At 37.8% G+C, this 26,703-nt stretch overlaps 1 protein-coding gene across 2 annotated transcripts in view; it reads right to left on the reverse strand.

The window, feature by feature from the left end:
* Positions 1 to 6,279: 6,279 nt before the first annotated feature.
* Positions 6,280 to 26,703, reverse strand: part of LOC122551556 (mitogen-activated protein kinase kinase kinase 20-like) — a 31,587-nt gene continuing 11,163 nt past the window's right edge. Inside the window, exons 2-6 of one of the 2 annotated variants that reach the window (XM_043693615.1) lie at positions 21,952 to 22,789; positions 20,488 to 20,604; positions 15,931 to 16,005; positions 11,173 to 11,317; positions 6,280 to 8,469 (exon numbers count right to left, since the gene is read on the reverse strand). In XM_043693615.1, the coding sequence (XP_043549550.1) occupies positions 7,619 to 8,469; positions 11,173 to 11,317; positions 15,931 to 16,005; positions 20,488 to 20,589 (1,173 nt within the window). In that variant the 5' untranslated portion in view covers positions 20,590 to 20,604; positions 21,952 to 22,789 and the 3' untranslated portion in view covers positions 6,280 to 7,618. The other variant, XM_043693616.1, reaches the window with a different exon arrangement.

The following is a 26,703-nucleotide window of genomic DNA, read 5'->3' on the forward strand; positions in this document are numbered from 1 at the left end:
TGGAATTTAGAGAATGAGAGGTGATCTTATAGAAACATAAAATTATGAAAAAGGATAGATAAGATAGAGGCAGGCAGTTGTTTCCACTGCTGGGTGAGAGTAGAACTTGGGGACGTGGCATCAAGGTTAGGGGGAGTAGATTTAGGACGGAAATGAGGAGGAACTGCTTTTCCCAGAGAGTAGTGAATCTATGGAATTCTTTGCCTAGGAAGCATTAGAGGCAGCTCTATTAAATATATTCAAGACACAGTTGGATGGGTTTTTGCATGGTTATGGGAATAATGCAGATAGAAGGAGCTGAGACAACAGATCAGCCATGATCTTAACGAATGGTGGAGCTGGCTCGATAGGCCAAATGGCATAATCCTGCTTCTAGTACTTTGAAACTATGAAATGTAGTGGTAACAGAGTCTAACATACTTAAGGTAATAGAAACTGTGCTCTGCAGCATAGACAGACAGAGCCGAAGTTTGGGTTTCCTAAACGTACCAAGGCTAAAGATCTCTCTTTCAGGCTAGAGAGAAACTTGAGAGTGGAAGGAAAAGGATCCAGTTGTTATAGTCCATGTAGGTACCAATGACAAAGGTAGGACTAGAAAAGAGGCACTTCTGAGGGACTATGAACAGTTCAGTTGTAAATTTAAAAACAGAACTACAAAGATAATAATCTCCGATTAGTACCTGAGCCACATGAATATTGACACAGGGCAAATAACATTAAAGAGGTAAACGTGCGGATCAAAGATTGCTTTGGGAAAAATGGGTTCCAATTCATGAGGAAGAGAACCAGTTTTTAGGAGAGAGAGCTGTGTCGTTGGCACAGGCTCCATTTGAACCATAGTGGAACTGGAGTCCTGGCGAATCTTATAACGAGGATTGTAGGTAGGACTTTACACTAATAAGTCAGGGGAGTGTTCAATTGAAGGAAAGTTTTAACAATCAAAAAGAAATAAGTGCAAAGGATGGTGAAGATGTGAACAATAATCAAAATGTTAAAGGAAGCAGTATAAATATATGCAAAAGAGTGCAGCAGCAATTAGAACCAGTTTAAGTTATGAAGATAAAAAGTCAAAGCTTAAGACTTTGTTTGAATGCATACACCATTTGTAACTAGTTGGATCGATGGTAGAAATAGAAATGGTTGACTATGACTTGAAAGCTATTACAGATAGCTGGGGTCTAATACTGGGAATTCAATATTCAAGGGGATGCAACATCCAGAAGAATAGGCAAAAATGGAAAGGAGTTTAGATCAGAGTGGTGCTGGAAAAGCACAGCAGGTCAGGCAACATCCAAGGCGCAGGAAAATCGACGTTTCGGGCAAAAGCCCTTCACCAGGAAGGGCTTTTGCCCGAAACGTCGATTTTCCTGCTCCTTGGATGTTGCCTGACCTGCTGTGCTTTTCCAGCACCACTCTGATCTAAACTCTGGTTTCCAGCATCTGCAGTCCTCACTTTTGCCAAAAATGAAAAGGAGATGGGGTAACTTTGTTCGTAAAGAAAGTGCATTGGTGACGAGTAATGATAGTAGTAGATCCAGATATTGAATTAGTTTGGGTAGAAATAAGGAATAGCAGGGTAAGGAATGGGTGGGAGTTGTCTATAGGCTCCCAAAGAGTTGCTTCACTCCAGGACAAAGTATAAACTGGGAAATAATGGAGGTATATGAGAAAGCACGATAATTGTCTTGGCTGATTTTAATCGGTTTATCAACTGGACAAATCACATAGGCAGGGTAACATGAAAGCTGAATTTCCAGCCTGCATCAAGTATTGTTTCTTAGAACAATACATTGCTATTTTAGCTCTTGTAACGGAAATGAGGTCGGATTAATAAGGCATCTTTCAGTTAATGATCCTCTAGATAGTAGCGATCACAACATGGTAGAATTTTAAATTCAGCTTGAGGGACAAGCAACTCAGACTTAAACCAGTGTTAACTTAAATAAGCGCAATTGCGGAGGTATGAAGAAAGAATTGTCTGAAGCTGGCTGGAAAAATAGGGTAAGTAGAAAGTCAGTGGATGAGCAACGACAGATATTTAAGCAGATACTTCATAACACTCAGCAAAATTAATTCTGGTCAAAAAGAAGGAACTTATCAGAAGGATGAACTACACATTGTCAACAAAGGCAGTCAAGGACAGTATCCAGTCAAAGTAGAGCATACAAAGCAGCAAAAACTAATGGTAGACCAAGGGGATTAGGAGGTTTTTAGAAATCAACAGAAGATGAGTAAAAGGCTAATGAAAAGGTTGAAAATTGCTTATTAAATTTCAAGAAATATGAAAACAAAGAGTTTCTAGAAGTTAATAAAAGAGTAGTTAAAGTAAGTCTGGAGTCCTTGAAGGATGCAATTAGGGAATTAATAATTGGGAACAGGGAAAGGGTAGATAATTTAAATTAAAAATTTGCATCAATCTTTAGTGTGAAGGACACCATAAACATCCTAAAGATAACAGATAGGTAAGGTAGTAATAGGAGAAACATTGCATAACAGATACTATCACGTGGGACAGAATATTTGACAAACTATCGGGACTAAAGTTGTCTGCTGACAATGTCCTGAAACGTGTGAACCATTGTGTTCTAAATAAAACAATATATGATACTTAATCAGCTCTTCCATATTAACTTGACTCAGTGGTAGTACTAGCTTCTGAGTTAGTACGTTATGTGTTAAAACCCCATTGAGCATACAGTGCAGGCTGACAGGTTTAGAAAGTCGGGCGAGAGAGTGCATTATGACTATGCAGCCAGTGTTAATGCATCATGTTCTAACTTGCTATAATACAAATACACCTACACAATGGAAATAGCTGTTCATTCTTAGCATGATCATTTGTTAACTAATTTTATTTGCCTGTGTCAGATATTTCTTTTCACAGTCATATCTGTACAGATTGACACCAAATTAAGTGAGTAATATTTACTATCATGGTTCGAAAATATATAGGAGTCCCAAGCTGACCTTTTGTGTGGAATCCTGCTGCTGCAGGGATACTGAATTGTCAGAATTTCTATTTGTTAAAAGATCCATTCTGCTCTTTTAATTATGAATCTAAAAAGGGAATCCTACCAATCTGATGGTTGAATTTGCAATAGTTATATATCTTAAAGAGTTAATCAATTCTGTGGAATTCATTTTATATGCGAGTGGATTTAAAATAAGAAGCTCCACTTATGTGCACAATTACTTATTTAATGAAATTACCCTCTTTAAAGCTACGATCCTTATTGATCAATGTATAAAGATATTTCCACAAATGCAAAGTATATAGAAATTATACCACTTCTACATTTCTACATGTTGTGCCAAAAGTATTGGTGTTGAGAATTTATTCAAAAACACACACTCAGCAGTACAGGAAATGCCTAGTAATTACTGTAACTGAGACATATCCTATTCTTTGTAGGGAAGCATGGAATAGGCCAGGCCTTAATACACAATTGCCATCAATGCCAATCCATTTGAATAGTACTGGCATGATCCAAGAGATGCAAATTACATAATGTCAGATCTTGCTTTCCCTCACACAGAGATGGAACAACTTAACAAATGCAACCCAATCAGAATTTTCAAATTCATCTGGCTAATGTTGGTAGAATCGAGTGGTTGGGTGAAAATGCAACATCTATCACTAGGTCACCTACTTACAAGATATATTAAGAAGGAAAGAAGAAAAAAAATAGTGAATTTACATAGTGCCTTCCAAAGTGCTTTGCCATAAGTGAGTTAATTTGGTTGTACAGTTAGTTCTTCTATACTGCAATAGTTGTGTTCTTGTGCAACCCCGCACTATAGAAATATCGCGCTTTAGAACCAGCGCTTAAAGTGTTGGTAATGCAATCGTGTAACAGCCAACACGTTTTAAAAGTTTGCGCTTCAGAAACAGCATTGCCAATTCGTCAATTGTGTTACAGCAAATTTGTGTTAACGAAATGTAGCAGAATGACCTGTAATTTAATTGTTACTGGGAAGGTAAATATAACAGCCAAATAAGTGAAGTCACCAGTTAGTCCTTTTAGTGCCATTGATTAAGGAGGAAATTCTGACCAGAGTATTTGAGCCTCCTTGTTCTTCCCTGTATAATGGCTTATGACCCTATGTCCATCTGAAGAAACAATCTGGATTTCAACTTGCCTTAATAGGAGGAATAAGAGAGCAAAAATCTATAAGGAGATCAGATTGAAAGTCAAAAGTAAGATGCTGAATTTTAAGGAAAAAACAAAAGCAAAAATGTTTACAAAGTTCTTTTGAGGAGCAATTAGATCACGCATCGTTCAATTTTGTAATGCTTAAGCCAGAAGAATCCCCTTAAAGTTGCAGTAAAAACAAACAGTAGTAGCTTGTAAATTGGCAATCACACTCCTAATACAAATTGGTTCTTGTCTTAGCAATGAGAACATAGGCTAAATGCTCCGTGATAATTTTCAGTTACATCCTTGACCTTAGTGACCTCATCTGTGTGAAAGTTGCAACAGGCCAGGTGCCTGGTTTGGTGCGAAGTACAAATTTATACATCTCAACCTCTTGGATATCTATTGTGTAATGCACATAATTGTAAAAAAATAAACGATTTAGATTCAGTAAGTTAATGCATCAAATAAAGCACCATTATTTTGGCTGAAGTATATTGCCAAAAAGACAAAAAGATCAAGGAATGAGTATGCATGGCGTTTAGTATACAGTCTTCTGTTTCCATAAGATGTACCTTAGTAAATGCAGTGACCAAAAATACATTTTCAAACAGATTTACAAAATCAGATCAGAACAAACTCACAAATATATTACAAAAATACATCGAGAAGTAGGCCTTTGAGCATTTTGAGCCTGTTCCATATAGTTGATCTGCAACTTTGCTCTGCATACTTGTGTCCCATTACACATTTAGTTAACAAAGATCAATCTCAAATTATAATTAACTAGCACCGACTGCTGTTTGCAGAACAGAATTCCAGACTTCTCCAATCCTTTGTATGAAGAAGTGATTTGGACAAGTTGTTGGAGGGAATCCTGAAGGACAGGATATACATATATTTGAAAAGGCAAGGACTGATTAGGGGTAGTCAACATGGTTTTATGCATGGGAAATCATGTCTCACAAAATTGATTGAGTTTCTTGAAGAAGTATCAAGGAGGATTGATGAGAGCAGAGTGGTAGATGTGATATATATGGATTTCAGTAAGGTGTTCGACAATATTCCCCATGGGAGACTGGTTAGCAAGGTTAGATCTCATGGAATACAGGGAGAACTAGCCACTTGGATACAGAATTGGCTCAAAGAAGACAGAGGGTGGTGGTGGAGGGTTGTTTTTCAGACTGGAGGCCTGTGACCAGTGGAGTACCACAAGGATCGGTGCTGGTTCCACTTCTTTTCATCATTAATATAAATGATTTGGATGTGAGCATAAGAGGTCTAGTTAGTAAGTTTGCAAAATTGGAAGTGTAGTGGACAGCGAAGAAGGTTACCTCATATTACAACGGGATCTTGATCAGATGGGCCAATGGGCTGAGAAGTGGCAGACTGAGTTTAATTCAGATAAATGCAAGGTGCTGCATTTTGGGAAAGCAAATCTTAGCAGGACTTATACACCTAATGGTAAGGTCCTAAGGAGTGTTGCTGAACAAAGAGACCTTGGAGTTCAGGTTCATAGCTCTTTGAAAGTGGCCTAACCAATGACCTGTACAGCCGCAGGTAGATAGGAGAGTGAAAAAGGCGTTTGGTATGCTTTCCTTTATTGGTCACTGTATTGAGTACAGGAGTTGGGAGGTCATGTTGCAGCAGTACAGGACATTGGTTAGGCCACTGTTGGAATATTGCATGCAATTCTGATCTCCTTCCTATTGGAAAGATGTTGTGAAACTTGAAAGGGTTTAGAAAAGACTTACAAGGCTGTTGTCAGGGTTGGATTATTTGAGGTATAGGGAGAGGCTGAACAGGCTGGGGTAGTTTTCCCTGGGGCGTCAGAGGCTGAGGGGTGACCTTATAGAGGTTTACAAAATCATGAGGGGCATGGATAGGATAAATAGACAAAGTCTTTTCCCTGAGGTGGGGAGTCCAGAACTAGAGAGCATAGGTTTAGGGTGAGTGGGGAAAGATAAAGAAGAGACCTAACGGGCAACATTTTCACGCAGAGAATGGTACGTGTATGGAATGAGCTGCCAGAGGAAGTGGTGGAGGCTAGTACAATTGCAACATTTAAGAGGCATTTGGATGGATATATGAATAGGAAAGGTTTAGAGGGATATGAGCCTGGTGCTGGCAGAGGACTAGATTGGGTTGGAATATCTGTTCAGCATGGATGGGTTTGACCGAAGGGTCTGTTTCCATGCTGTACATCTCTATGACTCTTACTCTGGTAATAATTTCTAAACTATCCCCCTCTACACCTAGACTCCTTAACCAGTGTAAATAGTTTTTCTTTATCTCCCTATCTATTCCCCTTAATGTCAGAAAACATCAATCAAATTATCCCTTTAAATTCTAAAGTGCAGAAACATGACTAATTTATGTAATCTTTTCTCATAATTTAATTCTTGGGATCCCATTATCAGTCTAGCTGTATGTCTGTGCTGTATGTTCTCTCAATCTAAGATGTGATGTTTGGATCTGTTCACCCATTTAGCCTAACTGGGTATTTGTATAGCTACAGTTTACCCTCTACAACCTTGTATTCCAACATTTTGTCAGAATTTTCATTGTTTTCTGTACATGTTCATGAAACATGAACACCGATGTCTCTTCTGAGATTTACCCTTTTTGTAATAAAAAGTACTCTGTTCTATCCTTTTTAGGAATACCTCACATTCACCTAGATTGAAATCTAGTTGCCACAATTTTGCCCACGATATCTAAATTTACTTTTGGATTTACAATGTCACATGCCTCTGTATCATCAGCAAATTTGGATTTGTGTTTTTCTATTCTACTACCCCTGTGTTAACAAATGCGGAAAATAGTTGCAATTCCAAAACAAAGTTATGTAGGAAACACTGGGCGCATATTGCCAATTCTTAACAAATTTAAATCATTTGTCCTCAATTCCATGAATTTTATAAAAAATGCCTTCAATTCTATGTTAGGATGTGTGTCTGGGTTTTTATTCACTACAGTCCAAACTTTCAGTGGGGATGGCAAGAAAAACAGGTGATGTTGGGATATCCATATACTGTCAATGCATAGTGTGTGTTTGTGTTTATGGCAATGCCCCATATTCCTCCCCCTCTCTACACAACATTCAACTCACACACACTCACTATCTCTTACATAGCTCAGTCTCTCTCTTTAATACACCTACATTAGTAAATTATCATAGAACTGCAGGTTTTATTAAAACCTGTGCCAGTATAAAGTAATGGGTAGGGGTGATGGGGTGGTATCCTATACATTAACCCTGATTCCATTTACTGAATGCTGAGTTTTGACCGAATAACCACGACAGGCTCAGTGACAGGCTTGAGTTCTTTTGAACATTTCAGATCCTACTCAAATCTGTAACAATCTCTATTAGCAAATTATATCCATCTGCCTTAAATATTATAGAATACAGAAAGATGATCAAATAGACATAACAATTTAAGTTGACACAAACACAAGTCAACTTCTGAGGTTCTCTGTCAGAACAGTCGGCTACGTCCTGCTCCTCGGCCTCTACCTCTGGATACTTTAAAAGAGTCATTTTTATGAGATTTTTTGTGCCGTTCAACTTTAATCCAATCTCCTTCATTGGATTTGCTTTGCCTCTCTTTACCTGTGTCTTTTGTACTTTTAGTACCAGCACCTTTCATGCCTGAGACTCCATTAATATCTGTATCTAATTGTTGCTGAAATTGCTTTTGTAGGTTTCTGTCAGGGCCCCATGACCTAGCATGGTGAGAACGGGTGGATTGAGAATACCTCCTTTCTGATGATTGATATCCAGAGTAATGTCTCAGAGGTGTGCTTTTGCTTCTCTCCCTACCATATTCCTTACTCATGTGCCTATTTCCACTACCACGCATGAACACTGGGCTAACTCCTTTTTTACTAATGTGGTTAAATCCTTCAGAAGTGGTTGTTTTATTAAACAGGAAGTCATTGGACTCATTGCTCTGATAGCCACTGCTTTGTCTACTGGTAATATGGTCCCTCTCCAAAATGCTGTTTGAGGTGGTGCTTGACAGGCTGCTTCCTTCAGAGCTGAGGTGTACAGTAGAAAGACGACTGCATAACACTGGCGTTGTAGGTAGTGGGCTGGAGCTTTGTCTGGATTGAGTCAGAGGAGTAGCAATGTGGTATCTACTGGGGCTCTGCATACGTCTTACAACTGCTGCGTAAGTATCTTGATTAGCAAATAAATTAAACAATTGAGATTGTGTAATGGAAGTGGAAGTATTTTGGTTAGGAGGTAAAATGGCAGAATATTGTGATGAGTCGCCTGTTGATGTTCTGCGCAATTTTAAAGTATCAAACCATTGTTGACGAACATCTGGAATACAAAACATGTACAAAAAGTGTTGAGCACCTGAAATTAATAATTTTGAAGATAGTGTCTTTGCAAATAAAATCATTCGTGTTTATTCCTTGCTTATCAAGTCCACAAGTTCATAAAGGTGACTTTGACTTTAAAAAGTCATAGTAAAATGTTCAAGAAACAGCAGTGCATGTATTTGGCTATATATTCACTTTTTATAATCCCTATAGTCGTAATTGATATCCAACTGCATTTGATCAAAAACTCCTGATCATAGCAACCTGGAACAAGTGATCAATGGATTGACTGAAGGTAGACTTTTAATGTTACCTCATTAAGGTTTTATTGTTGAGGAGAATCTGTTTTGAACAGTACATTTGTATAATATAAATTGAAATATTTTAAAATAAAGATTAATCTATGGTTGCTTCTGCAAGTTTCGTTTCTCATTTTTATACAGTTTAATCCACTTATATTCTAGATTTTGAACAACTACGATATAATTAGCATCCTAAAACAATATTATCCCATTGCTTGATGTAAGAATAAAAAACTGATTTGTACAAAACAGTTGTGCCATCACGAGTGGATTAACAGTCTAGCTTTAGGGAAGTTTGTATAAATTCTGCAGAGGTGACATTACAGTAAAGGCATTTGTCACTTTGGTAAAGTTATTTTGATTTCTGCCATAATATGTCAACACCATAACGCACTGGCAAATAATTTTCATAACACCTTACTTAACATGATTATAAACCTGTAATATGCACTGAAGATTAATTTCCAGAATTAATTTTTCATAAGAAAAACTGAAAAAAATTTAGTGTATATAAAAACCCATGTAACTGCCTGCTAGTAACTTGTAATATCTAAAATTCTGTATGTCAATTTAAAGGAGAGAAAGCAGCATTTCAATCACACAGTACTTAGGAGTTCTGAGAACTCATATCTACTTAAGTCAGATACATAATTGTAGTGGTAAATGAAATTTTTTTAAAAAATTAAGGATGATACAACATATTTAAAATTAAAAACAAAAAATACTGGAAATATTCAACTTTTCAGATGCAAAAGAAGCTTTTCATCTATGTTCCTCATAATGGTAATTTAGTGTATAAGAGGATATTTATGATATGTAGAAATCACGTACATGATTAATTTTTTCCTATTAATCTTTTCAAGCACATTGGCTATTTGCTCGTCTGTAGATCCAATAAAATTCACTGTTTTCTGGTGCAGAAACTAAACCACAATTCTTTGGATGTATAATAAGACAGTGGCTCAGGGATTTTCCAATCATCCAACACAACTTTTCCTTATTTAAGGAGGATCTAGTTGCATTGGTTTAGAAAAGGTGCATGAAGATATTAAAAGTTAATTTTCGGGATGTGAGCATTGCCTGAAGGACAACATTTATTTCTCATCCCTAACAGCCATTGAGAAGCATGCCAACAGATAATGTGTTGCTTGGAGAGGAACATGCATCTACAATCCTTGACCTTCTAGGCAGAAGAAGCAGTAGGATTGAAAGATACTCTCACAGAAAGTTTGGCCAGATGATGTAGTACCCCTGCTCCTATTTTTTCATGTTGTTACATATTGTCAGCAGATTGGCAAAGATAACATTACAGGCATTGAGACTCATGAAGAAGAAGATTCAAGACAGCTCCCAAAGAAATTCCTAGTATGACTTTGCCTCCAACATAGGGCCAAAAGAGGAAATGTTCCCTGATGTTTGCATAATGTTCAGCACTATTTGCAACTCCTTAGACATTAAAGCAGCCGATTTCATTTGCAGCAAAACCTGAACAATGTTCAAGTTTGGCCTGGTAAGTGGCAAGCTACAATTTCACGACCAGGCAATGGGCATTTCTTAGAAGAGAGGATCCAGCTATCTCACTCACGTTGATATTTAATTGCATTACAATCACTGATTTCCTTACTATCAACACTCTGATGGTTATCATTGGCTAGAAGTGGATCTGAACCAGCTACTTAATGACCGTGGATATTATAGCTGTGGAAATTCTGAGGCAAGGAACTTCTGAAGTGTGTCCACTTCCTACAAGACATAAAGCAGTAGTGTAATGGAATATTCCTCACTGGCCTGAATAAGTGAAGGTCCTAGAACACTCATGAAGTTCAACATTATGCAGGACAAATCTGCCTGCTGGATTGGCACCCCATTCACCATTTTTAACATTCACTACTTCCACCACTGATGTACAGTGGCAGCAATATCTACTATCTACAACAAGCACTGCAACAATCAACCAAGGCTCCTTCAACAGCAATTCTACATTCAATTCTACATTCTGTGCCACCTAGAAGGATAAAGACAGCAGATATATGGGAACATCATCACCAAGCCACACGGCATCCTGAACTCCCTTCCTAACAGCATTGTGGGTGTACTTGCACCAGATGACTGCAGTAGTTCAAGACAACAACTTGCTATCAATTTGAGGGCATTTAAGAATGGGCAATAAATGCTGGTGAGGTTGTGACACTCACAGACAATGAACAAATGAAATAAAAGGAATACTAGCATTAACATTAGAGGTACCACAACCTAATTTAACTCTAATGCATTTGCAGGAAGGCTTTCCAGCCTAGTTTTGATCTGAATAAATGTTAGTTAAAAAAAAAGTCTATAATACTGTTGGATTTTCTGTAGTTCTAGAAAGTAAAATTTAATGGGTTTAATAGATGACTTACTTAACTGGCACTTGCTCTGAAACTTGTTTTCTGTATTTGTTGGCATGGCTTGGATGACTAGCACCACTTCCTTCATTTCAACGTTGGCAGTACTCAGTGTGATAGTGTGGTTGTGCTTAGTTGTTTTTGGAGTTTTGACATCATTCTGTTGAATAATTTACAATAGAAAATTTTAGAGACATCTTAGAGATTCCAACAATGTCTTTAAAGATTCACTTTAACATTTTTCCCTCATATTTAAGCCCAATGATAAACATTTCCCACACTCCTGTGAGGTAAAGTCCCACCGGCGCCAGTCATTCTCTAATAACTTACGCAAGAAGGTAGTTTTCATACAACAGGTGAAAATCTGGAATAGATATCTAACTTTAGTGAGGCGAGAGGGAGAGGATGCAGGAAAAAGGGAAAATCACAGTCTAGCACGATCCTGTCTTTGTCTAGTATTTGCAGATGTGCATTTGCCAATTCTAGTGTCTTGCTTGTGATAAACTATCAAAACTCAACTTAGGGGTCAAATTTGTTCCTAATTGCTCATATAATAAAGACCTACATGAATAGTGCAATCTCCCACTGTGGCATTAGGGAACATTAATTTCTTCTGCTGAGTAATTATGCATTTACTTTAAATTGAACAGGCTCAAATTCTATTTGCATATCCAGAAGACAAGTGATCCAGGCAAAGGTTATTTAAAATAAGACGTTTGAAGACTGCTGATGAAATCATGATGTAGCCAATGTTAACCCAGGATTTTGAGGCCTTTTGTTGATGTTTACAAATTCATTTGCCTGCAGGACTAGCCAAAAAGACAAAAAAAAGAGAACCTAAAGATAATTCAAACTAATCCAAAAAAAGGGAAACATGAATTGAAAAAGAAAAATAACTTAGCAAACATTAGCCTAAGTGTATAAAATGCTAGACCAAAAATAACATATTTATATAGTGACTTTAGATGGAGTTACATTTTTAAACAGTGACATGTTCGTACAAGTAAGGACTGAACAATCGAAAGCAATGTTAAAATGTCGCACAGATTTGTTTTTGTTCATGGGATGTGGGCATTGCTGGCTTGGCCAAGTTAATGAATGCCCATCTGTAATTGTGCAAAGCGAAGTTAGGAATCAATGTCTTTGCTGAGTATCTGAAGTTATATGTAGTTCAGACCAGGTAAGGACAGCAGATTTCCGTCTCTAATTGGTGGAGGGTTGCTTTTCAGACTGGAGGTCTGTGACCAGCCGTGTAATGCAGGGATTGGCGCTGGGTCCACCGCTTTTTGTCATTTATATAAATGATTTGGGTGTGAATATAGGAGGTATGGTTAATAGGATGATACCAAAATTGGTGGTGCAATGGACAGCGAAGAAAGTTACCTCAGCGTACAATGGGACTTTGATAAGATGGGCAATTGGGCAAAGGAGTGGCAGATGGAGTTAATCTAGATAAATGTAACATGCTACATTTTGGTAGAGCCTATCCACTTATTGGTAAGGTCCTGGGGAGTGTTGCTGTACAAAATAATCTACGGTTCATAGTTCCTTGAAAGTGGAGTCGCAGGTAGACAGAGTAGGGAAGGCGGCGTTTGGTACACTTTCCTTTATTAGTCAGTGCATTGAGTACAGAGATTGTGAGGTCATGTTGCAGATGGGTTGGTGCATCATGCATGTTTACAGGACATTGGTTAGGCCACTGTTGGAATACTGTATGCAGTTGGAAAGATGTTGTGAAACCTGAAAGGGTTCAGAAAGGAAATACATGGACATTGCCAGGGTTGGAAGATTTGAGCTATAGGGAGAGGCTGAATAGCCTGGGGCTATTTTCCCTGGAGTGTCGGAGGCTGAGGGGTGATCTTATGGAGGTTTATAAAATCATGAGGGACATGGATAGGGTGAATAGACAAGGTCTTTTCCCTGTGGTGAGAGAGTCCAAAACTAGACGGCAGAGGTTTAATGTGAGAGGGGAAAGATTTAAAAGGGATTTAAGGGGCAACCTTTTCAAGCAGAGCGTGGTGTGCATAAGGAATGAACTGCCAGAGGAAGTTGTATAGGCTGGTATAATTACAACATTTAAAAGGCATCTGGATGCAAATATGAATAGAAAGGGTTTAGAGAGATATGGGTCAAATGCTGGCTATTGGGATGAGATCAATTTAGGCTATCTGGTGAACATGGATGAGTTGGACCAAAGGGTCTGTTTCCATGCTGTACATCTCTATGATACTAAGAATATTAGAGTAATGGGTTTTCCAACAACCTTTATTGGCTACATGGTTACCATTAGGCTAGCTTTTTCTTATTGTTAGTATCTTAGAGGAGAAGAAGGCATTGGAAGTCAGCAAGCTCTAGTGTGAACTCAGTTGGTGAAATCATGACTATTATGGCTAGTGTATGGGTGTTTGCTGCCTGAGGTGAACCTTCAGCTTGGTTCCTGTGGCTTCAGTAGAACACAGGATTTTCAATGCTGAAAGAAAGAAAGAAATATTAAGTCATGACTGCACTCACTCTTGGTGCAGCAGTTGTCAGGATTAACAAAGATTAAATTAGTTCCTTTGAGGTTCGGATTACTTTCACTGGTGATTAGAAGGACAACGGGTGATCTGATTGAAGAATGGTCTTAACAAGGTTGATGTGAAAAAGGATGTTTTCCCTTGTGGGTGCTTGCAGAAAGAGGGGAAATGTTTTCTCTCAGAGTTTTCGAATTTTGGAACACTCTTTCAGAGATGCTGGAGACAGGACCAATTAATATTTTTAAGGAGGAGCTAGACAGATTCTTGTTAGGCAAGGGAATCAAAGGTTATTACTGGAAGATGAGTCCGTGAAAATAGGAAAGCAAGCAGATCACCTACTTTCTGATTAAATAACGGGGAGGATGAAAGGGCCAAATGGCTTATTTCTCCTCCCAATTTGTATGTTTATGGTCATAATTAATCATTTTCCCATCAGATCGCTTGGGGGTTGAATGACAGCTTGCATGGGGATGTGTCAAGGAACAATGAATCACCGTGTCATAAAAGGGAATGGTCCTCCAGAATGTGCAGCATTTTAGCTTGGGCATCATATTGCAGATGACAGAATATCTTATGTTAAATGTTAAATGTGGAGGTTGATTAGGTACAAGGTGAGTATAATCATAATTGGGAAACTGGGAAGGAATGTGAACATAAGAGCAAGAAACAGGACAGACCTGTTGGAAGGAACTAATAAATATGTTATTCATAGAATCCCTGCAATATGGAAGCAAGCCAATTGGCCCACTGAGTCCACACCAATCCTCCAAAGAGCATCCAACCAGACCAAACCCCCTACCCTATCCCAGTAACCCTGCATTTCCCATAGCTAATCAACCTAGCCTGCACATCACTGGGCACAATGAGCAATTTATCATGGCCAGTCCACCTAACCTGCATATCTTTGGACTGTGGGAGGAAATCAGAGCACCCAAAGAAAATCCACATAGACAGGGGGAGAATGTGCAAACTCCACAAATGCAGTCGCCCAATAGTGGAATCAAACCCGGGACACTGGCACTGTGAAGCAGCAGTGCTAACCCCTGAGCCATGGTGCCATGCCATCATGGATGTTTACCATAATGCATGGGAACCCAGAGATGAGAGGAGGAGGATGTTTTGGAAGCACTGGTGTGGAGGTACATAGGTCAGAACTGATGTTGCATAAAAACCGAGTATTTTCTGTTTTCATGTGAGTTTGGAATACGTTTCATTGCAGAAATCCTTCATCAATACTGCAGATCATGTGGCAATTTTTGCTGAAAAGTGGAGATCAGTTAACTCAGTTGTCTAGATGGCCATCATGTGGATCAAATTAATGCCATCAGCATAGGATTCGATCAGTAGGGACCTTTTTAAGGTGCAGTGGTATATCCCTACCTCTGGACTGGGAGGTGTACAAGTCCCATCTGGTCTGGAGGTGTGTAATAACATCTCTGAACAGATTGATTGGAAAAACAGGATTCAATCACTATTCCATTGAGATAGACTTGGCCTGCACTCTCACCCTGCTCATAGCAAAACAAAATCACGGTACTTTGCTGTAGTTCAGTGAATAATCACAAAAGACCTGTATTTGAGCTCAGAATGCAAGAGGAAGAAGAAAAGATGAAAAGTAATTTAAATTCTATCACTTTTGAATCAGATAGAAAAAGGGAATAAAACACTGTTGAAATTTGACCACACCAAATATCAAATACCTGAACTTGTACAGGATTATTGTGGGATCAGAATAAAACAAAACAGCACATGCATGCTGTTCAGACAGAGGTAACTTCAATTTTACGATTAAATAAACTGTATATTTTAGGTTCTGTTACACTACTTTTACTCTCACATTATCCTGCTCTGTGGCTCATATTTTGTATCTACTTAATACGAACACAAGGTCTTACCTATGGGAGGGAAAGAAAATTGGAGAGTTCAACTTGAACCGGTTCTATGTCCCTCCCAGCAGTTAGTTTCAGAATTGCATGAGTAACTGTGTGAAATTGGTTTGTCAGCCACTTTGACTGCAGAAAACTAATAACATAAGATTGGTGGGAGGGCTGGAATAGCCCAAGAGTCATTTTAAAAGATGGTGGCAGGGAGAATGAAATTATTTTGAAGACTGCCCCAAGTCACAGCAGAATTAATCTCCTCAGGATTCTCAAACCATTCTCAAAGCAGTATGTCTCAATCTGAAACTTCACATGGAACATATGTGGATCTTATAAGCATTTTATAAGAAAACAAACTGTTTAATTTCAAGACTTACCTCATAATTAACAATACATTCAACAATCTGGTTCTCACTGATTCCCACAATCCACTTCTCCATTAGGTAGGGAGGCTGTGAAAACAGAACATGTTCAGGTCCAAGACTTTAAGAATGTCCATTTAAGGGTTCCATCCAGCTGCCACTGGCACTTAATGTGGCGGGAGAGACTGTAGCTAATTGACCAGTCAACAAATTTCATTATACAGGCTGGGAAGGTTCCTCCTGAACTGAATACCAGGCACATCTGATATTCCCCGCCTTGCCCATCCCAAAACATATCCAATCTATCACAGCTCATCTCCTCAAAACCTGACTGCAGTACCAGCAATGGCAACTACACCCACTGGTGCTACCAGGACTTTGGGGACGCTAGCCTTTTATTGACCTACAACGGAGTCAGCTCTTCCTCTCCCTGAGGAGGGAAACTCCTGCCTCTGCCCTATTAATTGCTGTTCAGTGACTGCAGAGCAGCCAATCTTCCCACTCCGTGATGTTTTAGTTTGCAGGGAGGGGAAACAGGTTGCACATGAAGTAACTCCACAGAGGCCACTATCCCATCACAAAGTCACCCTTTATTTACACACGGAGAATTCTTGACACTGAACCAGCTTCCTCAGAGCCATCTCTCAGACTGAAGAGAACCTTTGACACTCCTGTTTATATCTGTCATATCCAGATTAACTGCCCCAGTCAGGGAACTCATATTCTATGAGGCCCACCTATCTGACCTCATTATAATCATTACAGCATGACACTCCATATAATCCAGCCCAGGATTTCCAGTTCTGACTACCATTTAGAGTTTACTATCTAAATGTTGGTTAGCTCAGTTGGCTGGACAGCTGATTTGCAATGCAGAAGGATGCCAACAGTGTGGGTTTCATTCCCATACTGCCTGAAGTCACTATGAAGGTCACAACTTCTCCACATCTCCCCTTGCCTGAGGCGCGGTGACTTTCAGCTTAAAGTACCAGCTGCTGTCTCTCTCTCTCTCTCTCTCTCTCTCTCTAATAAGACAGCTGCCCTATGGTCCTGTGGGAGTTTATCTTTAATATTTGAAACAAGCATTGTTAAGTAAATGTTTATATATATTGACTGATAACAAAATACTGTTGACTGTGACATCTCCTACTCCCAATGGACAATGACCACTTTAATAAATGGGTAGTGATTGGCTGCTAGTGGAGATGTCCATTCATATAGCATGTGCTTGAACATTATGGAGCCTGTTACCTAACTTTCAGCAAAATTAAATATACAAAGAATTAACTCTTTCAGCACAAAAGTGATCAAAAACTGATTAGAACTGTTCTTAAAAAGAACAAACTTTACATCATGACCTTATATTTAAAATGAATTTAAAAAGAACTTTCTCTATCTTGTGTTTCTTCATTTCTAGACTGGATAGAATGATTGAGAAGGAAGTGAGGTCTGCAAATTCTGGAGATCACAGTCAAAATGTTTGGTGCTGGAAAAACACAGCCAGTTGGGCAGCATCCGAACAGCAGGACAGTCAACGTTTCGAGCATAAGTTCTTTATCAGGAAGAGCTGATTAACAGCTTATGCTCAAAATGTTGCCTCTCCTGCCCCTTGGATGCTGCCTGACTGGCTGTGCTTTTCCAGCACCACACTTTTTGACTGAGAATGATCTAGAACACAATCATTCCTCTGGTCCTATGTGGATCAGAATATATATGAGAATCTTGGTAAATTTTATGACAGTTACATCTAGCAAAGAGGGTCGAGTTAACACTCCCATGGGTTTAATGTGAACAGTTATCTACATGGCCTGAAGTAATCATGTGTGATTTTCTATCTTCAAGCTAAAAGAGAGATTCTCCAGTGTTATTGCAAGCTTCCTTTGGAAAGTGGATAGCTGATGATTGTATTTGCTTGATAGTCATCATTTTCATTCTGTTTTCTACCCTTGTTCTGCCTATAAACTGCAACTGTCACACCAGCTAGGTCCTCATTTTCCTTTCTAAGTTCATCATCATTGCAGCTTTCCAAACTTCCTTGCTGAAATTTATGAAATTTCAGTTTTCACAGGAGTGAAGCTATCCTGGCTAGTCATGATTGATATCCCCAATGATTGACGCGTGTAATGCATTATTATTCATTGTCCTCTTCAACCTATCTAACAGTGATCAATGTAGCCAATTAGGCTCTATCATCTTTTCCATATTGTCAGCTCATGGAATGTCCCTAATTTGGTGTTGCTCCCAGCTGTTAGAGAGTTGTCTGCCTCAAAAGGTGTTTAAAGGTACCACACGCTACTTAATGATATAACACATGGTCTTGTATTTTTGAATTGGTATGGATATAGGTTTGGTTAACTAAATGTGTTGTTTTCTTAGGTTTTTTCTTCTCGTTGCCCTTTCCTGCCTTTGTCTGATCCTCATTTCCCATATTACTATTTTCTTTTCTTACCTTGTCCCTAACTGATAGAAAACAGAGGGTTGGGATAAAAAGGGTATTTTCAGGATGGCAACCTGTAATTAATGAATTTCCAGAGGGATTAGTGCTGGTGCACAATTATTTACAGCGAGTAAAGTGAATGTCAAGTTGTCAGATGACACAAAAATAGGTGGGAAGGCATGTGGTGAGGATGACTCAAAGACTGAGTTGTGAAGGGATGTAGACAGATTAAATGAGTTGGCAAAAACTTGGCAGCTGGAATGTAATGAGGGTTTTTTTTTATAGGGAGGAGAATTGCAGAAAGGATTGTATTGAACAAGAAGTAGTCCATTGCAATGTCAGCAACTAGTTATAGGTTGCATTCATATGACAGACATCATGATAGAAACTATGATGCGTTAAAGAAGGCCACTCACCAACACCTTCTAAAGAGTTGGTAGGAGTGGGCAATAAATGCTAGCCTAATTAGCAATTTTTTTAAAACAGTGAATCGCTAGCATCATGTTTGAGCTTAAATTGTGCATTAAAGAGTTAGAGGGAAGTTTTGAGAAGACTTTTTCAAACAAAGGGGATTCGGACATGGAAATTCTCTGCCATCAGGAGTAGTTGAATTGAAGTCCTTTCAAACACAAACACAAGTATAAGAACATGGAGTCAAATCGGAAAGTGGGATTAAAACTATGGTGGTGTACGTGAAGCTGGAGCCTTGGGAGGTCTTGAAAGAATCAAATTTTTCCATCTATAGCATAGGTCTGGATTTTGCACTGAGGAGTGATGTAACAGTTTTTGTCAGTCACCTCATTTATAGTTACCCACAGATTTCTAGCAGATAAGTTCATGGAGATGTTCATTCATAAAGTGTGTTTGAAGGTATGGAGCTGCTACCTAACTTTCAGCAAAGGTATACATACAAAGAACAGTTAGCTCAGTTGGCTGGGTCAATGTTGTAATTCTATGAAATTTCCCCCACATCTCTGACTGCTGCTGAGGCACCCAGCCCTGGATTTACCTGTGCTCCTCAGCGTGGTGGAACTTCCTACAACTTTCGCTGATGCTGGTGGTACTATAGAGTTGGTGACCAATTGGATTGGCAGGCAGCTCAGAAACACTAGTCTTCCTCACAAGATTGGAGTAGAGGTAATGCCTTAAAACAATTAACACTGTTCCCAGTGTTAAATTGCTGAATGGCAGATGTAGGAATCATGGGTGAGACCCTCCCCCAATAAGTTTTAGCTAGTTATGATGATGGATGGAGGCTAGGCTCAGTGATATCCCATAAAAGTCAGTCCCATGCGGTGTGTTAAAGAAGGATTAGGTAGTTGAAGAAAAGTGATACGAGGGGATTGGGAAACAAAGGAGCCACATGAAAGCAGGACTGCTGCTGTCATGAAGATTGTCATTGACATAAATAGGTTGGGTCAATGTTGTAATTCTATAAAATTTCCACTATGATACACAAGTGTCATTATGCTGCATTACTACTATAAGAAAGACTTGATTTACATCTTGAGTTACTTCATCGTAAATGAATTATTCTCAAGTTGCTTTTGTTTGTAGGTAAACAAGACAATTAAATTCAATGAATTTTATCTGCTCTTTGTGATACCTTTTGAGAAATACACATCGATTAGGCCATCAGAGGAACTTTCTTGCCATTCGGGTTATCTAAAGGAATTTTTTCGGATGGACAGAAAGGGTCTCAATAATATCTGTTGGCATGGGGCTTGCACTCTCAGTCTTCAGATTCAGAGACTAGATTGCTACTACTGACATAATCAGATACACTGTAATCTAAAATTAAAAATTACATCTTTACAACTGTGCGGCACGATTCAATCATTGTTCTGAAATACTAATAGTTGAGATCTGAAATACCAAAAAGGGATAAATACAAACCATTTATTCCTTCATTTTTATCTCCAAAAATAATTTACATTTAAACCATAAAGCTATAAATGTAGCAACATGGAGAATGTATGACCAAAAACATTGCAGGAAATTCTAATTCTTGTAAACTAGACTCCACTGTGCTGATATCATGACACCCATCTTAATTCAGAAAAATGCTTAAATACATTTACTCAAATGCTCAATATGAAATACATTTACAAAAAGGTCTGCACAAACATCTGTACCTTGGTTATTTTAATTATATCTGTGTCTTGCCGATTAGCATTGAAAGTTACATCTTTGATATAGGTCAACGCAACACTGTCACCATCCACTTCCACATACATTTTCCATTTAGAATCCTGACAAGAACAAAAACAAGTTGTAACAGGGTTTACATGAGTATGTCATCCCATCAAAGAGAAGCTTTACATCTATTTTACTGTCAGATTTTGACATATATAAATGCCAACTGTATCTTCTTTCAAAAGCATGATGACAAGCAATATTAGAAGTGAAACCAGGTAACAGATCTTGGTCAGATGGGGTTGGCCTGGCATTAAACTCAAAAACATTTCTTGTCATACTTGAATGCTCAAACACTTCAAAACTGAAACAATTATTTTTATTTACTATTAGACTAACCTTTTAAATATTTCTATATTTCAAAGTTCTTTTTGATTTAACCAAATTTATATTGTTTTATTTTACAAACAGGGATTTAGTTTATTGAAGAAATATATTGTTCACGTTTTCTGGTTTATAAACATGAGAAATAATGGTTATACAGAAGAGTGTGCCTTAATTGTTACAAATCTCTTATTCAGGGGCACATTGGATTACAAATATAATTTCACAATACTTTATTTTTCTAATATGGTTAGGAATATATAAGGAATAGTACTTGAAATTATTTTATTTATTTTAATTAATTTTGTACGAGTGAAAATCTACAAAACATTATTCACCATGTGAAAGGTGATTCAACAGCACAACCTAGAGGCTGCTATAGACATACAATAGTGTTATGTTAAAAATACACCAGGGATTAGTTCTTTGCAGAGAGATGTAGAAATTGATTATATAATCGAAACAAAAACATTTACCATTAATAAACATTCCCCAAATTGTGAAAACATTCCTCATGTATTAAATTGTCAAACTTGCACTACAATTGCTTTCAACCTGTAGAGAAACTGATTGAAGGTACTTAAATCCAGCAATATTAACAACATATTTATAAATACTAACTGACCAGTACAGCAATGCCATAGTCAACCTTGTATTTCCTAATAGACTGAATCTTTTCCCTCACAAAAGCAGCAAAAGGAAACAGTTATTCAGAAACATAAGTAAAACCTACTGTAGAAATTGATCTTTTTCTAGATGTTACAAAACAGAAATAAATGAGATTTCAGAGTAATTCAGAAAACATATATCAATATGTGGCTTTGATTAAAGCAGCTCATCTGTTTACACAAAATGTTTCCTTCCTTTGCAGGTTGTGGTGTCCAGTGCTCAGGTTTAGCTCCACTGATGCTATTAATTTTCTACGATCTCATCAAATGACCTCTTTTCATATACAAACCCAGATATTGGGTCTTGCTGGGTTATTTGGCAGAGAGTGTTGCAACCTGGTTTAATCCTGTTGCCAACAGATACAGACGATAGAAATGATCGGGAGTGGAAAGCCTGGTTAATTTTCTTACCTTCAGAAATCAGGGCATACTAAGGTCATTTGTGAGACCCTGACGTCACTCTGTGATCAACAATCCACACAGACCAAGAAACCAAACTTGGATTCTCTCTGATTTCTGAGATCGAGTACCATATCAAGTAATTCAGTTACTCACAAAGAGGAGGTAACACTTTTTTGATGCACACTTTATTTTCCTTACAAATAGTTATGTAACTAGCCAGTAACATCTGTTTTTACAAACAGCTGACATAGCATCACTGGCCATTTTGTACTGTTAAGACTGTGTGATTTGCATTTTTCATGATCATTTCCATGACTGGCATAAAACATTACAAAGACTTAATAGGTACAACGGACTTGCATCTGAGAAATCCTTCTTTATTCCCATAATACTAGCTTAAAAAAATATGTAAATTCTTTTCTATTTTCTTGCACATCAAACATTTCTCATTTTTAATGCAAAATCAAGAATGTTTCTCCTTCCCACAAAACTAAAACGACTGTTAGAAACAGAATTGATTTTTATCTGTGATTTGATATATTTGCAACTTGAGCCCACATTGAGATATTTTCCCTGTGCTTGCATGCTTAAGTTAGAAATGGAGTTACAAATGCATTTGTGGACAAAAGGGCACAAATCTTTCCCTTTCAATACTTATTCATGATGTACATAGGAATTGCATTCTCTGTAAGAGAGGCATGACAAGGTGACATGTCCTTTGTTAGCACCAGATGATTTCTGCTTGTTCGCTGTTGGCAGCACTGTGCGGATTGTGTAAGTGGACCTCTTGATTCCCTTCCCCCTCCTTTCCAGAAAAGTTGTGCAAATCTGTCTGATAACTTTCATCCTTGGTGAGAAGAAATATACAGAAGCAGACTGGAGTACAAATTACGTGGGATACATTGAAAAAAACACAAAAACTATACAACTCACAAGAGAATACTTTTGTGTATCCATTTTTCTCAGTCAACTGCCGAAAGATCATTACACCAAAATGTGCACACTTCACTAATCTGTAAAATCTGATATATAAATCACATAACTATGTGAGGTTTTTTGTAATATTTAATCCATGCGTGCAACTTAATAGTGCAAAACAATGATTCCTGGCTAACCACTCCCCAAACCTCCATCAATTTGCTGGATTTTATGCCATGGAAGCAATGACAATGAATCCTGCTTTGCAACTTTTTTTCACCTCCCAGGGCATGATATGATTTTCTGCATTGATTTCAATCAGTCCTACATGTTAAAGATTTACTTCAAGATTTGCTAGATGTCTGCAGCAATAAAATATGGCATCTTGTAGAGGTTTTGTGAAATCATCACTTTGTTGACAATGGAATGTCACCAGGGTGAAGGAGGGTCTGCCTTATGTGCATATGCTGTATTGCATCACACAGTGAATTTCTAGTGCCAACCAAATAAAAGTCATGTATTTACAGAGATTTTTTTCTCTGACCAGACATCTCAAAACAGTTTACAACTAACAATGTACTTTTCAAATGTGGTTATTGTTTTAACGAAGGAAATGCAACAGAAAATTTGTCCACAACTCCCACAACAGTAATAGGATAATAAACAGAAAATATTTTGTTTTTTTAAATAATAATTGAAAGACAAATGTTGGTGAGGACACCAGGGATAATTCCACTTTTTTCTGTGAAATAATGTAATAGGATCTTTTGCACCCACCTGAGTAAGTAGACGGGCTTGGATTTAAAGCCTCATCTGAAAAATGGCACCTTTGACAGTCAGCATTCCCTCAGTACTACACTCAAGCGAGGAACTTGGACACAGAACCTTGTGACTCTGAGACAAAGGTGCTACCAACTGAGCCAGAACTGATGTGAATCACTGCCTCCCCTTATGGAAAAACATAAAAATGGGGACTCTTCAGGATATGATGCATTCCCATTACTGTTCAAAATCCACTACATGCAATTAAATTCTGCTCTCATCTCAGAAAGAATGTTTCAGCCAGCGGTGGCTTCTTTCGTCACAATCAAATTCTTCTGTAAAAACATGCAAGTATAAGAATAGCAGCAGGCCATTCAGCCCGTGGAGTTTTCCAATCATTAGTTTAGGTTATGGTTGATCTATACCTCAGTCCCATTTACCCCTAATCTTTCATCCCCTTTAATAACCTCAGTCTAGAAAACCTTAATTCACCCAGCATACACTGCCTTTGTGAAGAGTTTCAGTTTTCCAAACCTCCTCCTTCTTAATGGCTTTGCTCTGTAGCTTAAGAACACCCTTTTGCTCTGGACGTTGCCTCAGGAAGCAACAGTTTCTTTCAAGCCATTTCATCAAATAGCCATATCACTTTAAATACCTTGATTAAAGCACTCATTAACTTCCTAAGCTCAATATAATACAACTCAAGTTTATCCAAACATGGAATATAAAGAATTGGAACCTATATCCATTCTTGTGACTCTGTGCTGTAGCCCTTCTAAAGCCACAGTCTTTTTCTTGAGATGATCCATAGCCACTTGGCATTTGCTTCATGGCAATTAACCATAAATCAGAAATCTTGGAACAAATATCTATTTCTCACATCTTAATTAGGGAACAATGCATGAGGTAAGTAAAGGAAAGATGCATAAGCTAATCAAAAGGATTTAGCTCTCTCTACTTGATCTGCAAGATATCAACAAACTCACATCACTTTCTACGTCCAAAGATTAATATGCAAAAAACATTATATTATAGAAACATATCATGACACTTTTAAGGTAGCAAATGTTTGTGGATCCATCTAAATCGAGGCATACTTGAAATGGATCACAATTAATAATCATGATTTGGAGATGCCGGTGTTGGACTGGTGAAGGACCGAGTGGTGCTCCGAAAGCTAGTGTGCTTCCAGTTAAACCTGTTGGACTATAACCTGGTGTTGTGTGATTTTTAAATTAATAATTAAGCTTTATTATTAAAGATTTTCATTTAGAATCCTAAAGGATTTCTATAAGTTCTGAAATAAAACTTTATAAACTGCTAATATTAACTGACAGTATCTGACAAACATCTAAGCCTACCAACATTTTTACTTTGCATCATTATCTTGGTCTACAGATCAGCAAATGTCATTGTGCTTGGTTTTAAGTGGAAATGAGGCCTGAGATCAGATAAGTATCTGTTAATCTGTGTTACTCCATTCTGTTTACAATGTCATTGCCTACTGTTCCAACATCCCTTGGGACAATTGTAAATATATAAAAAGAATCTACAGGAAGCTGCTCACATAGAACTACACAAGTGGACCTCACTAGCATGTAGGGGTTACTACTAGGTCTTGAACAGAGGATTTTTTTTTAATCGCCTCAGGAGAAACAATGTCCCATAATGATGTACAGAACTATTACTGCACTAATGAAGAATCATACATAATTCAGCACCTTTCACTTGGCACCACTGTGATATACTCATTAGCACAGACACACAGTGGAAGTCAGATGGTGTCCATGCAATTGCAGGCATTATTTGCCGTGCAGCTGCTTTCATGACATTGCCAGTATATAAAAACATGACGCCAGTTTGTTTTATTTAGTGCTAAACCTTCTAGTTTGTAAAAACAAGCCTGACACCAACCTGACATGAGCAAGTGAAAATAATTAGCTCTCATTTTCTCAGCCTCCTATTTCCTCCTCCCTGCTGCGTTCTCTTCCCACTAAACCACCACATGTCATTGGAAATAGGAGGCAATTAGTGGGCTCATTTCAGCCCCACAACTGCAGCAAAAAGAAAGTATTTATGATGGCACAATGAACAGCTGAAAGATTAAATAACATTTGCCTTTTGAAAAGAAAATGACTTCTGACTAAATGGGGCATTTTTGATTATATTCAACCAGCCTCAGCGCAGCAGTTTTAAATGGGGCCTGCCTATGTGATATAGGATCCTTAAAGGACACAAAATGAGTCATTTACAGCTAAAAGCATGAAAATAAAATGCAACTTAAGGAAGCAATTTGGTGTTTCACTATATACTGGAGTATACAAATAAACAGAAAATTGTGATTTTAAAATTTAAACTAGCATTTACAAAGCTATTGAAAAAATATTGTAACTGCTAGGATTTCAAATCTAAAGTCAAGATTCCTCACAAGCATAGCAACAAGGACAGCATACCACCATTAACTTTTAATGCTGCTTTCTGTTGTATTAGAAACAACAATGTGAGCTTAACAGAAGGAGGCAGAAAATAGGATTATTTATTGAAAACACACCTCATAGTTTTAGAATCAAACAGTGCTTATTATGTCAGAAAATCAAACATGAATAATCAACTCTGTAGAATATAAAGTATTGACCTTAAAAAGTTATGAAAGATCAGCTGTTAAGCAAATCAAAAATCTTCACAATAACTGACTGTCTTAAAATCTGTGATACGTTTTCTCTGACAGTGAATGAGGATTTCAAGCGCAGTTTGAATTTTCAGGAGTTCCAAGGAGTTGACGAAACAAGATATATCTCAAAACATTCACAAATTAAACAATATCATTCAAATAAGCCATAAGAACTGAAGGTCTGAAAAAAAGCTGAATGATATGTTTTGCAGATGGGTTTGGAATACTTTTGTAAAGGTAGCTGTACACTGTGTTAGACTTATAATAGATTTCAATCATTGAGTACAATAATGTGCAAAAAATGTTTAATTGCCCAGTGCTAACTAGCTTCATTTGAATATGCATAATGCATACAATACCAGTAAAAGAATATTTATAAATCAATATTTATAAAATTGAGGATATATTTT

The sequence above is a fragment of the Chiloscyllium plagiosum genome, chromosome 7 (genome assembly GCF_004010195.1).
Source record: "Chiloscyllium plagiosum isolate BGI_BamShark_2017 chromosome 7, ASM401019v2, whole genome shotgun sequence".
Taxonomy (NCBI): Eukaryota; Metazoa; Chordata; class Chondrichthyes; order Orectolobiformes; family Hemiscylliidae; genus Chiloscyllium; species Chiloscyllium plagiosum.